This window comes from Poecilia mexicana, unplaced genomic scaffold (assembly GCF_051168715.1).
Source record: "Poecilia mexicana isolate PSO_F unplaced genomic scaffold, ASM5116871v1 scaffold_1, whole genome shotgun sequence".
Taxonomy (NCBI): domain Eukaryota; kingdom Metazoa; phylum Chordata; class Actinopteri; order Cyprinodontiformes; family Poeciliidae; genus Poecilia; species Poecilia mexicana.
Window position 1 is genome coordinate 4818489 of NW_028263370.1, and position 14558 is coordinate 4833046.

At 42.3% G+C, this 14558-nt stretch overlaps 1 protein-coding gene across 1 annotated transcript in view; it reads left to right on the forward strand.

Moving 5' to 3' along the window:
* xylt1 (xylosyltransferase I) overlaps window positions 1-14558 on the forward strand; it is a 103314-nt gene that overhangs the window by 40870 nt on the left and 47886 nt on the right. Inside the window, exon 2 of the mRNA XM_015001799.2 lies at window positions 10123-10708. Coding sequence (XP_014857285.2) covers window positions 10123-10708 — 586 coding nt within the window. The remainder of the gene's footprint in view (window positions 1-10122; window positions 10709-14558) is intronic.

Genomic DNA, 14558 nt, shown 5'->3' on the forward strand with positions numbered 1-14558 from the left:
ACATAGAGTGATTGCTGCCTGCACACACACAAAAAAGGAAAGAAGACTCGATGGACCCCAGCTTGTTTATGGATCAGTATTTGCAAATTCAAGGACTTGCAGATTTTTTCTGTAGAACATGACTTAAAATTATTCACTGATTTTCTTATTTTTTATTTTTGCAGAGCATATTGACACTATTCCAAAAAGAGGCTGCTTGGGATGCTGAAATACCAAAAACTCAATGCTACTTAACATATTATTGACTGTTGTTTGCAATCAGCCAATCCAGGAGCGCCATTTATTTTCCTTAGCAACAACTGGCTGTACCCCCAAAAGCAGTGAACAAGAAAACAGTAGATATTACTTTCTTATGTAGCGCTAAAATGGTTTCCACTCTACGTATTAATGCACATTAAGAGGACCAGAGGGGATCTCAAGTTTTCAGATTTTTATTTAGTAACATGTGGATGTCCAACCCAACGCACCTCAAATACCGGTGGACGTACTGTACCAATTAAAGACGTGAATGAAACGTGAGAAGTTTGATGGAGTAACTATACACGCTAAGTTCGGAAGGCCTGAAATGAGATGTTTAATTTTAAGTCTGGTTATGACTTTAGCTGCCCAGCAGAAAACTTGTATTTTATTACTGAAGTCCAGATGGTGAGGAGAAACCTGATCACTTCTCACGTTGAAAGCAAACGATACTTGTCAAATAACCAATTCAGTCTTTAGCTATGCCACGTGACTTATGTGTTTAAAGATAAATTTCAGGTTTCAGACATGTGTTGTAACCCACATACATTTTGGAGCATTCTCAAACCGAGCCTGGTTCCTGGAGCCTCCACAAGCGGCACAGTCACTAACACACACAAGGACACAACCAAACACTGCGTTTGTGCGACTGAGCGGTGCTGGCGTTGTTCAGTTTGCGTTTGCATTTGCATGTGTGTGTGTGTGTGTGTATGTGTGTGCGCGTGTGCGTGCGTGTGTGCGTGTGCGTGCGTGTGTGCGTGTGTGTGCGTGTGTGCTTGTTAAAACAACTATGGAAGCCAAGAAGGTGAACCAAAACTGAAGCACTGCATTCATTTCGTTGTTCTTTAGATCGTTTTGCTCTGCCATCATTTGCAATGTGAGATCCCACACAGAGCGAATCTTCAGGGTCATCTTTCAACTTCATTTTCTACTTAATTCAATTCAAGTGTAGAAGTTTCAGAAGTGAACGTTGTTCATCTCCGTGCAGATTTTCTTATATTTCCTCCGTAACGGTCACATCAGGTCATTTCCACATCAGAGAGCCGATGTTAATGAAATGACACTTTATGACATTTTATCTGATGCTTTTATTCAGAAACGCACATCCTGTGTGTGCAAAATGCATTAGCTTGAATTTACCAGACTTTCTATATTCTAAATAGCAGTGAGCAGTGATTTGAATAATTCAGCGTTTTAAGATTAGAATACAAAGATTCAGCTGTGCATGTTGTGTTTCGTAATCAGGTGATATGCTTCTCTTTTTTTCTGCTTGAAGAGGAACGTAATTAAGTGCAGAAGATGCAGCATCAAACAACCAGAACACAATCAGGATCACGGTCCGAAACTATTGGCTGGAAATGTGTCTTGAAAGTAGATAAATTACCTCCTCTAATCTTTTTTTGTTTTTCATTTAAGTTTTTTTCTTTTGTTACACAAAGCTTTTGAAATCTGCAGAAACATGTTTTGCTTTGATCACTCAAAGCAAGGTGAATTTGATAAATCTTGCCACATAAAGCGTTTTTTTTTTTGCCAAGAATTACATGTCAAGATTGTTATCGTTTCATTGTAAGCACAGACTGAAAGGTACGGATCATTACTTTAGTCTTGCAAAAATAGGAAAAACTCCTGCACAACCCATCCCCTATCAGTAGCAGTGCTGCTTTCCCTGTTCTTTGATGGTATTTTAAGTTTTTGCCACCTATTGGTGATTGTAAGGATCATCATTTTAGAGATGTTGCATTCCAATTCTGATTTAATTTAAAGTGGAACATAAACATATTTACCTCCTTGCAGAGTTCTTGTATTTTGATATCACATTTAAAAAAGGAGTCATTTCTCTGGAAAGAGACGGTCAAATTAGACAGTGATGATATTATCAAGTTGGTGTTTATAAGAGCCAATGTGCAGCAGCAACCAGTAAGCTTTTTTTTCCATATACATATGATTAACTATTGTCAGAGATAGATATTGTGTTAAATTGTAAAAGAAAAAAAATGTTTCTTGCTCCATACCAAACTTTTAGCTGTTTTTGTAGTTTATTTTATTGTGCAGACATTACTCTGAAAAGCCTGTTTATCCAAAATAAATATAAGTAGCTTTCAGTTTACCCTGCTACGCTGTGCAGGGTGAATATGTAATGAGATCAGTAATGGCTCCGAAGGCACTCTAATGAGTCATAAATCAGCCAGTGTGAACAAAAGAAGTGACCCTGAAACGATTGTAAAAGCTACAGGGAAATTTAGCAATTATTGTTTCATTGTATACAGCCTTGCTTTTTCTGTTGTGTGTAAAAAAATCAAAAAGAAAAAAAAACAACAGACAACTACATATCTAGATGCAGCTCTACATTGGTAATTTACAAATGACTTACCCTTCTGTTATTTTAGCTTTATAAAGAATGTTCTTCTTCACAAACTCGAACGTGGCGCCTGTGACTAAGACGACTGACTCACTGGTATAGTTTAAAAAATGAGTTGACGCGTCGTTGGTGCTCTTTGACTTTCCTTTTTTGGAGACTTTGACTGGAGAAGTTGGCAGCAATGAGTCCGTTTTCACAAACCTGTAGGTTTATTTGATGAGTGAAAGATGCCCTGGTTATCAGCTGTCATTACATGTCACACGTCTATCCCACAGCAGTGCTTGAAAAAGACTGAGCGGTTCTGACTGTACAGATTGAGATGGTTAAAGAATAGAAACGACTTAATGTGGGAACCATTAACAGTAATATAACGTATAAGCCTGGATCTGAGAAGAAGAAAAAAAAAATCACAACCTGCAGCTTCCTTTTCACTTTTACTGCCATTGTGAGCTTATAGAAACCGTCACAAGATGAATGTTTCATTGTGAGTTCACGTGCAGTTTTGTAATATTTAAGGAATAGAAACTACAGTGTCTGTGGGAAAGGTTCTGTCTTTCTGGACACTTTAATTATCTTGACAAAGCAAAAATGCACATGTGCAAACACAGTCTGCGAAGCCACATAGTTGCGACAGAAGAATGTCTGTTCGGACGAAATGGGAATTCTGCATCAGTTTGAAACCTCACCTTTGACCTCTGGTCTCAGTGAAAACCCTCGATCCTTGTCTGTGTGACTCCAAAATATTTTCTCTTTGGTTTTAACCAGAATCTGTGTCTGATTCTTGAATGTAGTTTTGCTATCAGTACATACAATGTGTCTACCTCAAATTTCCTGGACAGAAAGTATTACCAGCGTTCACTCTGATGAAAAGACGAACTCCCCCTCCAACACTCCAGCTCCAGGGCTTGTCACAGGGCACACAAGCAGCTTCTGTGCATACCAAACCCAGCTCATTTGGAGATGCTGCTGTGGGTGCTAATCGTGTATTTGCTTGCACACACACACACACACACACGCACACACACACACGCACACACACTCCTTCTTTTACCATACATGTGACCAGCATTCTTTTGCCTGTGGTAAAAAAGGGGGTTTTAAGAGAATGTCTAAAGGGAGAAACAGAGAAAGGAAGCTTGGAAAACACGCAGAACACAGAAAGTAATGAAATCTCACAGCTTGGTTGCCAGTGAAGAGACTATTTTGTGTTTCCAGAAACCAGAAAGATGTGTCATCTTAGTGTGACCCAGGCATGAATATGCACTTTATTGATTCACAATTAAAAGCAGTAATTGATAACAAACAGGCGGACAATGGAAAAAGAAAATGTGGGTTCTGGATCAATGCTCCTCTTTGCGGATTTGTACCCCCATTTCACAACTGTGGATAAACTGTTTCATACCTACAAACCATTTGTTGTTTTGTTTTTCTTCTGAAGCATCTTTACTAATTCGGAAGATTAGATTTAGAGTTAAATTGCTGTTGGGGGTTTAGCTTTGTGTTAAACTATTTCCATTTATTTTGGTTCTTATTTGAGTTGTGAAATCTGAAAGACGGCGTCCTATGATCAAACCTAAGATGACACGAAGCTCATGTTGGAAGAGGCATTGCTGATTGGAGTCATGCAGCCACAGTTTTAAATGCTAATAGTTTTTGGACAAGAGACAAACTTAAACTTGTAGGCCAGTGTCCCTCAAGGACTAGAGATTCAGAAATATGCTATAGAGGATTAGCAGGATGGTAAAAAAAAAAAAAACATTGGTGTCAATAGCGGTAAAAAAAACAAAATAAAACCAAAAAACATCTACCTGGTGGGTACAAGTTGAGTTGGGTGTTTTCATTTCAGCTCAAAAGAGCAACTCAAGAATTGTATTCCTTCTCACTCCAACAACATGCATCAGGTCTATTTTTTCAGAGAGCAAAGTCTACAGATAGAAAAGAATAGCGGTAAAAAAAAAAAAAAAACGGAACTGTTTTAGAGTCATAACAGATAAAACGGAAAATGAAGCAGATTGTAAATGACACAACAAAATTAGATATTGTATTAATGGACAAGTGTTTTGACATTTTTGAAACACGCCGTGTCGCTCGAGATAGCAAAAGCAGATATTTTATTACTCAATTGGGCTGCATCTCGTACATCTACAATCATGAATTACAAAAGTGAAAAATATGAATGGTAAAAAAATGTAAATAAAAAAAGGAGCAGATGCAAATTGCAAGCAAATTTGCATTCACCAGTGATTAGCCACCCTTGTTTAGAATAGGAAAGTCTATGATGACATGTTGAGGAGGTAAAAACAGTTATTTGATCCTGTTTATTGTGCTGGAGCAGGGATGGGTATTTAATGCATTTTCTGAGAAATAACTACCGCAGACTCATTCTCACTCATCTTTGCCACATTTTTTTTTTTGTTCTTCCTGCAGCTGAGACCTACTGGGATGTTTACTGCATGGAGAGCATTCAGTTTTCATTCAAACTGAGAGATCAGCCCACTTAGTCACTTACAAATCTTTGTCATGTTTGACTGGTACACTTTGGGGCCTCCCTCATTGACACATTTAACTCCATTCTGGCTCATTTCTCACTGAGGCGTCCTCAGGTGCCGGAGCAGCTGTGCACCAAGTCTGTCAACTGCATCCGTCTTCCATGTCGCGCCAGACGCCACGTCTTGCTCAGAGAATTGCTGCCACTCGGTTCAGGTAATTAATCTGAGCTCGTTAGCCACATGGAAGGCAGGTTGCACAGAAATTTGCCTACACTCTCGACTTTGGCGACACACCACACACGCTCTCTCGTGACTCTGAGGTTTTTAGAGTCTACCAGGAGTTTTTTTTTTTTTTTTTTTTTTGGTTTGGTCAGTTCTCTGGTGTTGGGTTTGTAATGGCTGTCCATTGTTTGTTGACATGCACTGGGAATCTTGAACATCATTAGAGTTTTTTTTTTTTTCTTGCTGTTTTTTAGTAGCTTTATTGTAAAATTCAATCAAACCTCTCTAAAACTAGAACGTCCAATGATAGTTATTTGTAGCTATAAACAAGCGGTTTATTTTCTGTATTTAGTAGAGGAATTTTTTTTTTCAAAAAGTAAACATTTTTAAGGTCAAATATCCAGACTAAATTTTTATGCAAATATCTCCTTCTAAAGTTGTCATTATTAAAAAAAAAAAAAAAAAAAAAAGAATAATCCCTCCATCAAATTATGGTTTCATTTATGTCACAATATAAATTCGTACAAACCATTCCTATCAGGTCTATCTTCCTTTTTCTACTACACAAAATGTTGCCAGATAAATGACGTAAACATCCAGAGTAATCTGAAAAAACTGTTTTATGGCCCTTTACTTCCGGGGATCTCGGAAGCAGATGCTAACGTTAGCATAGCAGCTAACCGGTAGCCAGTGAGTCACTTGTGTCTCGCCAAAACGGCTTTTTTAGATAATGTAATGCAGACAGATATGGCAGGCAGTTTTGTGTTAAAATGGCCTGACGTATCTTTTCAAATCTTTTGTAACTTGTCTGTTACTCACCAAAGTATTTGCATTTTAGCTCAATGAGCACAGCAGGGCAACTCGAGAGCTATTCCAGGGTGAGATTAAAACAAGCCCTTTAAATACACCTTTAAAATAAAGGCCAACTGAAATGGTGGGGTGAATCCGATCTGTGTTGTTATCCTGTGGGCCTTCACATTTTCCTTGGGACTGCAAGAGCAAACGATGGCATTAAGAAAGGAGAGTAGGGTGGACCAGATGAACATTTTTTTTTTCTTTTTACTGAGAGCAAGGAATAAAATGCCAGAGAAGAGGAGGAGAAGGAGGAGGAGGAAAAGGGTGAAGCTGGACAGGTGCTGAAAGACAGATATGTGCTTTTTTCCCCCCTTTGCTGCACAGGAGATCGAGGCAAAAGGAAGTGAGAAAGAGAGAAAAAAGGACAGGTGAACTATTTCCCCCAGTGGGAGAGGAAATGAGGTAAAGTGGAAAGGGCCAGCTTAGTATTGAGAAATGGACTAAACCATCCCCAGAGGGGGAGCTGAAACTCCCAGCTCCATTGGGCCTCTCTCTAAATGTACCTACCAGTGATGGATGATTTTTCTTTTCTTTTCTTTTTTTTTTTTTTGTTTACCCCCCTCTGCATTTTCCTCACTGTTCAGCACAGCTCAGGGCGCTCCCCGCTTGTGCTCATTTGTGCGTGTGTGTCTGCACAGTCACCTCGCCATATGCCAGGCAATCCCCGCTTTGCCTCCCTGACATTCCCAGGGAGCGGAAAACACATCCCCAGCAACAATCGATAGCTCCCTGCAGCTCCATGCCCCAGCTGTAGTCCAAGGCAGCTCTATCTTCAGTTAGTGTCTCTGCTATTAATTTTGTGTCTCACCGTTTCCTCCCGGTCTCCGAGATTAAACAGCAGCACAGCTACTGGAGTCCTTTTGCTCGCAGAAGGAGGAAAGAGAGGAACACTGTGTGAAGGTTGTGGATTCACAGGAATCTCCTCAGCCTCTGCTTACACATGCCACTCGTTTGGACTTCAGGCCCCATGGGGCTGCTTCGCCGTATTGGTCTTAGTAACTCAAATCAAAATCGCAAAGATCTGGAACAATATAAGGCAAAAGTTCTTCAAACTCTATAAAGATGAACAATTTTAATCAATGTCTTTGTATGGCATTATTCAAAACCTTGCCTAAAAAAAATCAGTAAAATGTATGAGGCTGTTTTTGCTGTGTTGTCAGAGGTCTTCCACGTCTGATTAGTTGCACAGAAACCCTGTTTAAACGAATTAGTTGAAGTGGGAGAGAACCTTCCAACTCTACGCAGGAAGACTTTAGGAAGAGATTCTCACCTTTGCCGATCCTTCCAACACTGCAACTCCACCGCTCCACCCTGCAGCCTCACTGCCACCAATATAAATAATTGATTATCAACCACTGCAGGAAGCCAGATCAAAGCTTTCCAAAGACCTGAGATCAGGAATCAGAAGGAATTCTGCATCTCTTGATACGTCGTCTAGAAGACGTTAGGATCCTCTGTGTTGGATTGTCTGCGTGATCACGCCCCAGCTTGTTCTCCTGGAAGCGTGGTTAAAGGATTTTATGCTCTCCCACAAACTGTAAAAGATTCAGACTCTCTACCATTAGCTTTGCTTTGGGGAGTACGTGCCTTACAAGTCCAACAACACGTCGTCACCACATGCCAGACTTGTCATTTTTAATTTAACAAGAGAACACTAGAGAGAAAAAAACTAAACAAAAAACAAAACGGTCTTATTTTAAAAGCAAGAAAAGCTCTTAACTACTGGCCTCTCACCTCTCTAACTTCTGCGTTGTGTCTGTCCTCCACTAAGTTGAGGCACACACTTGTGGTGTTCTGCTTTTCTTTTCTTTTTTTTTTGTTTTGTTTTTTTTCCAGGCAGTTTTCCAATTTAACTGTGTCCCTCATCTTCTCATATCTCTCTCAGCAGGGATCAAAGCACAAGTGCCTCCAGGGCAAACACATGCTGCTTCGGCTTCACTCTTTCTGCCTTAAACAAAGAACAACACTCTCCGTCGTGCACTTTTTGAACAAAAATCCACTACAAGCACGAGCTTTGCAGACATAATCGTGACTGCACACAGCCTCATTTTACCTCTGGAAACATCCAGTGACTTGCACGGCGTGGATTAGTCTCCTAAAGCATTCCCTTTGAAACTCCGAGGCAGGGATTTCTTTTTAGGTGATCACCGGCCTAAGCAGCTGTTACACGCAGGATTAACAAGTTCTGCCATTCACAAGAAACACAGTCTTGTTTAAACTAGTTGGTGGGGTACGGCGGGGGAGAGGGGGATAGTGGAAAGCAGTCACAGACGAGGGCAAAGGGGAGACGGGGAGAGGTTATGACAGGCAGGAGAGGTGGCAAAGTGGTGGATTAATAAAGAGGAGGTGAGAAGAGGGAGAAAGTGAGGTGTGAGAGAGGCAAAATGGGTAGCAGATGATCAGAGGAGAGGAGGGAGATGTGCAAGAAAGGATGAGGGATGATCGGAGTGGAGCGGAGGGGAGGGAACGAGATGTGTGAAGAGAAGTGTGAAGGGCAGGAGCGAGGGAAGAGGCAGAGATTCAGAGGAGAAGAGAGGCAGGCAGCTTTAACGCAGCTAATTTAGTGAGAACCAGACCTCCGCCAAGGAGGAAGCTTAGAGGGAAATGACAATGGGAGCGTTGTCCCCTGTCTTGTTTTCCCTGCAGTTTTGCGTTGTGCCGTATAATATCATCCCTTCCCCCCCTCCTGTCTCTTTGAGCGTGAAAGTGTCCCACCTTTGTAATTGTGCGAGTACAAGGTGTTTACAGCGAGGAAAGGTCAACGGGGCGATAACAGACCTGGCTGTAGGGGTGGAGAGACATTTCCAACCAATCTCGCGTCTCTCTCGCTCTCGTGCTTCTCACCTGTCCTGGTTCTGATTCTCTCTTACAGGCTTTGTTTTACACACGTATCTATGATCCCTGTTGTTGTAGTGCCTGGTAAAACGATCCAAACTCTGGGTAATTTTTCCACATTTTGAAATTTTTTTAATCATTTGACAGACTTCATGAATTTTGGCTTCACTTCACAGTTCTGTGCTACTTTCAGTTAATGTTTTATTTAAAATCCCTGTTAAATTCATAGAAACTTTGTAGGTATAAGCCAAGAAAATATTTAAAACGTTTGAAAGCCCCTGTATGTCTTTCCTCGGCTGCTCTTTTTCGTCCTGTTTCCCACCTTCACTTTTTTTCCCCTTTCAAATTTGAGATTAGCTTCTGTAGAAGGGTGCGTTACAGCAGGTTGGCGGCAGCTTTTTCTTTTTTTTTTTTTTTCGTTTCATGCATCACAGAACATTTCAGTGGAGAAAATCAACATAGCTCACTCGCACCCTGTGCCAGTGCTCCTTCATCTTCCACCGCCATGTCACTCACTAGCAGATTTTTGTGCCGCTGTGCCCTGTGCTCCCCGATGCTTTCAGCCTATTCTGCTGGAAAAACAGAGGACGGGCTCAAGCAAACAATCCCCGTTCACTCTCAGACTATCTCCAGTATGCAGCCATGCAGTGCTGAGCAGTGCAGTCAGACGCCACGCCTCTGCAATTTCTTTGCATTTTTATTTGTCTCAAGCAAAAGAGAGAACGCTCATGCTCGGTCATGTTCTGCGTCTTCAGTCCCTCTTGGTGTTTTGTTTGCCGAGCGTTGGGTCTGTTTGAAGGAGATTTTAATTGAAACCAAGGGCTAATCTGACGATGGCACGGAGCAACGGAGTCCCTAGACCTGTATCACCTTGAGTTATGTAGCGCCCTGTGGTGCCTTGCTGCTTCATTTCATGGCTCGTGGTTCGGCGCCGTGCTGCCTAGTCATTAATGCCATGTTGATTGTTAATCCAACACTTGATATGCACGGTGCTCGCTCGGTTCTGATCTTGTTTTTCTTGTTTGTGTCCCCCCTTTGCTCTTCCTCTTACCTCTCTCTCCCCACTCTATTTCTCCAACACTTCCTTCGTCTCTGTCCTCCTCTGCTCCACCTGTCTCCCTCCAGGACGGGTATTACTCCCACCGGCCGAAGGAGAAAAGCAGAGTTGACAGCAACAATGAGAACTCGGTGCCCAAAGACTTTGAGAACATAGATAATAGTAATTTCGGTGCCCGTTCGCACCGGCAATCTGTAGGCGCCACCAGCAGCAAGCAGCGGGAGCGTGTGCAAGGGAAGCCCCACACCCAGCAGCAGGCCTGGCACGACAGCTCCCCCAGACTGGGCCGCAGCTCCAATGAGATTTTGCCCATAGGCCACCAGTCGCTAGAACTGGGAAACAATGCCTCCTATCCTGGTGGCCAGGGCATCGCTGGAGGCCTGCAGCAGCAGCAGCACACGCGTGCCTCACTTGACCAGCCTGGCCAGTCCCAGCACAGACATCAGCATCCGCACAGGAAGCAGGCGACTACACCGACACTGGAGGTGTCGTACGATCAGCCGCCGCAATGCGAGATCAGCGGCAAGGAAGCCATTTCTGCCCTGTCCAGAGCCAAGAGCAAGGAGTGCCGGCAGCAGATTGCCGAAGTCTACTGCAGACACAAGGAGGGCCAGCTGATGCCTGATGCAGTAACTCGTTATTGCCCTATAGAAGGTAAGTGCATTACTCTAGCGAAGGGCTGTCATGGTTTTATGTTTACATGAGAGGCAGAATTTGAATGCTCTCCCAATTTGTGTGGCTTTCGTTTGATTACGCAAACTTTCTTTCACAATTTCCAATCAAGAAGAACGGTGTGAATCTGTTCCAGTAAGTTGATCTAGATTGCAGCAGGAGTTCTTGCTGTATGGAAAAGATTGGAAGCACCAGGTCAGGGATACTTTGTAAGGAAAAGATAATTACAAAGTGTATGGACATATTTAACTACCGCAATAGCTCCATCAATGATTTTGTTTGAGGAAAGTGACGGCGCTAAACATTGAGGCAATGAGTCTGGACTTCTTTCTCTGGAGACATTAACTAGGAGAATACAACGAGGTTTATGGCTGCAGTAGCCATAAACAAATTAGCCTCATCTTGGAAGGAGACACAACTCAGCAGAAGCCAAGAGTACTTTCTATGGGAAAGAAAAACAGGAAGAGTAGCTGTAGTTAATGGGTTCGGCTGCTCTGTCTTAAAAGGAGACAGCAGCTGCGTTTCCATTAACCGTAAAATTGCGCAAATTGCGATTGCAAAAGTAAATCCGCTTGATGGAAATGCAGCGATTTCAAAAGACAAAACTCACGTTGCTAGAGAAAAGGCTTTCGCACTGGAATGAGATGATTTTTCAGCCACATTGAAACACTTTTTTTTTTTTTTTACATCACACGAGTCACATGATCAATAGCCGGATGTTGCTACTGGTGGACGAAGAAGAGAACAGGAAGTAGCGGACGATGGTGTGGTTTTGCTTTTGTTTTGCAAAGTGCGGCTGGCTGTACCTGCGCTCTCACAGCATTTGCACAGTTCATAAAAAGTCGTGCGTCATTCGAATGTGTTAATCTGCTTTCTATGGGAAAATACAGATGATGTTAAAGTTAATGGCTACGAATGGCCGTTTAGCTTTTTAAAAATCAAACAGAAACACGTATTTCAGGCAAACAGAGCTTTTTTTCTAAGCTTCCCCTCAGACGCTCTAACTCATTTGTGACTAGAAATTATAATTACCATTTGAAAAGGTATCACTGCGTCTCAGCCAACACTGAGACATCTGAATGCAAATTCAGGATCTGGTCTGATTGTCGGAGCTGTCAACAAACTTTCTGATTAAAAAGTTTCCAAAGATTCCCCGCGACTCCTGCCCCCTCCTCTTCTTCTCCCTCTAGTTGGAATTGTGAGAAAGAGCTGCCATTTTGCTGTGACACTTCTTTTTCAGTCGCTCCTCACATTTCAGTGTTGCTCTACGCGCCGCTGTCCTCAGTGCTGCTGACCGAGCAGCATTCGAAATGGGCAGCGTCCTCACTGTACGCCGAGTTCTCCAGTCCACAGAGAGGTTTGCATAGTTGCTTGAAGCTGTAAAGTTACTTGTATAACAGTGTTGGGGAGGGACGGGGGGGGACCCATATTTGGTTCCTTACAGAGTTCTGATGTATGAAAAAAAGTAATCCCTAGTAGACTGTGCCGCCCTTGGCAGCTAAAACTACCAACTTGGCAATGAGTCTTTTCAATCGCTGAAGAGGAACTGTAGCCCTCCCTTCTTGGATTATTTTAATCCCGTCTCATTGGCGCGTTTTCGAGCTTGTAAAATCTATTTAGGATCACACAACAAACATCATCTCTACGGGATTTAAACCCAGACGTTGACTAAGGGCTCTCCAAAACCCTCAATTATTATTTTCTTTTTCACTAAAGGAGGATTTAACTCGACTCCATCAGAGAGCAAAAACAATGAGTTCACTAGTTAGGACTGAAGCAACGAAACAGGCCCAGACCATCACACTGCCGCCATCGTGTTTGACTGTTGAGTTCAATCCCAGATGCAACACTTCATAATCCACAGAATACTTTTTCCAAAAGTTTTGAAGATGATCAAGATGTTTTTTTTTTTGGTAAATTTGACACAGGCTTTTGTAGGTTTTTTTTCTCTTATCCTTTTTCTTTCTTTCTTTTCTTTGGAGCTCTCCCATGGATTAAATTTTTCCCGACACCTTTCCTTGTTAAATCGTGAAAACTGACCCGGACGGGGGACAGTGGCTCCTGCAGCTCTCTCATCATTGTTCTGTATTCTTTCTGTTCTGATCTTTGAGCCCACTTCCTGCTGTCAGACAGGTTTCCGTCCAGTCATTTATTGGTTCCCCTGGTCAGTCAGTGGGAAACGCCTGGGTTTGAGTCCGAACCAAACCGAACCAAAATGGCAACTGTTTCTTTACGATTTAACATGGAAATGAATTACTTTTAACACAGAGCGAGGTCGGATTGGTTTTTCCTTTAACAAATGAAATCATTATTTAAAAACTAAATATTGATTAGGTTATCTTTCAGACTGAAATATGTGCGACGATTTGAGAAAATTTTAACAAAAAGCAAAACAGGAAGATACCAGAAAGGAGCAAATACTTCTTTCATTTTCAGAACCGTACACACCAAGCTAAATGTTAAATTTTTGGAACATAAGTTAGCCATCTACAAAATCACTGCAATTAATTTATGGTAAAGACAATGATTTAAACAATTCCTCCTAAAACATGTCACTGTGTCTTTAAATAAGTAGAATTAAATTGAATGTTTCAGTGCAACTTTTATAGGAAAGCAGGAGCTATAGATAAAAAAAAATAGGAGTGAGAAATACTTTAAGTAGGATGAAATTAAGGGCTCCGGCCGGGGAGTTATCATTCGGAGAAAATCTTGTTAAAAGTTATTCCGAATGATTTTCCTCCCTTTTTGTCTTGTTTTTACATGTTACTTTTCTCATTACGTCTGCCTAATCTTTGCCGTGAAGTCTCTCCCCCCCCCCCCCCAGAGAAAACAACAAAAGTAACCACTCCACAAAGTTACGTACAGACAGTAGGTCTATAGCGAAGCTTAAGTAGACGGAGAAAAATTTCCCCGTCTCGTAATTGCAATTTCTCATCAAAGCCGAGGTACGTCCCCCACTCTCACCCCTTCCAATGTGTAATTGGTGAAGTAAATTGGGATGCTGCTTGTGTTTCTCCCCAAATTGGGTTTTTTTTTGGTTTGTTTTGTCAAGCTGGCCACAGAACACAGGTTCCCTCATCTTCTTCAGACGCACCACTCTCACAAATTTATGGACATCTGCAGGCTGGTTGTGGATTCAGTAAACAAAATCTGTTGCGCCGGCAGCCATCAGCGAGCTGCACGCATCAACAGGCATGTTGAAGTGAACATTGCGTACACACACGTGCGAGCGCGCGCGAGGCAGCGGACTGTATGCAACGCAGACAGCAGGAGAGGAGGAGAAACCCATTATACCTCCTGCCTGTTCTGCTGAGATACCTCTCCTGCCCCGGCTCCTGTTGTTACAACTCGACGAAGCACAATGACTTTGCAACTTTGGTGCATTCCCGTTCCTCATCAGCGGGAACGTCGCCCGTCTGTGCCTGATCTCTTGTCATCTCACACAGCAACTCGCAGCCCACTCGAACTGACAATTTGATCAAAAGAGACAAAGAAATTGAAAGGGGCTCTTCCCTGGTGGCTGGGCTGTAACAACACAACAACTAAATTAAATCACTTTTCTTTCTCTTCGTCCGCCTGCTGCCAATGTGTTATTCCTCCTCCCTTCCCAATCAAGTCTTAACCTTGTTAGCCGAAAATGCCCAATTTGGCTTGATCGACTTTCAATCCTCGAGGCTTCTGCTGGATTAGCAATTGTGTTAGCTCTGCATTAGAGTCGTTGAAATTAGGAGCAACATGCCAACTTTTCTAACGACACTCTGCTCTGGCTGCCGGATCAACAGGCGGCTGCTTTCTGATGGGAGCAGAATGGAGAAAGACCCGCCTGAATGGT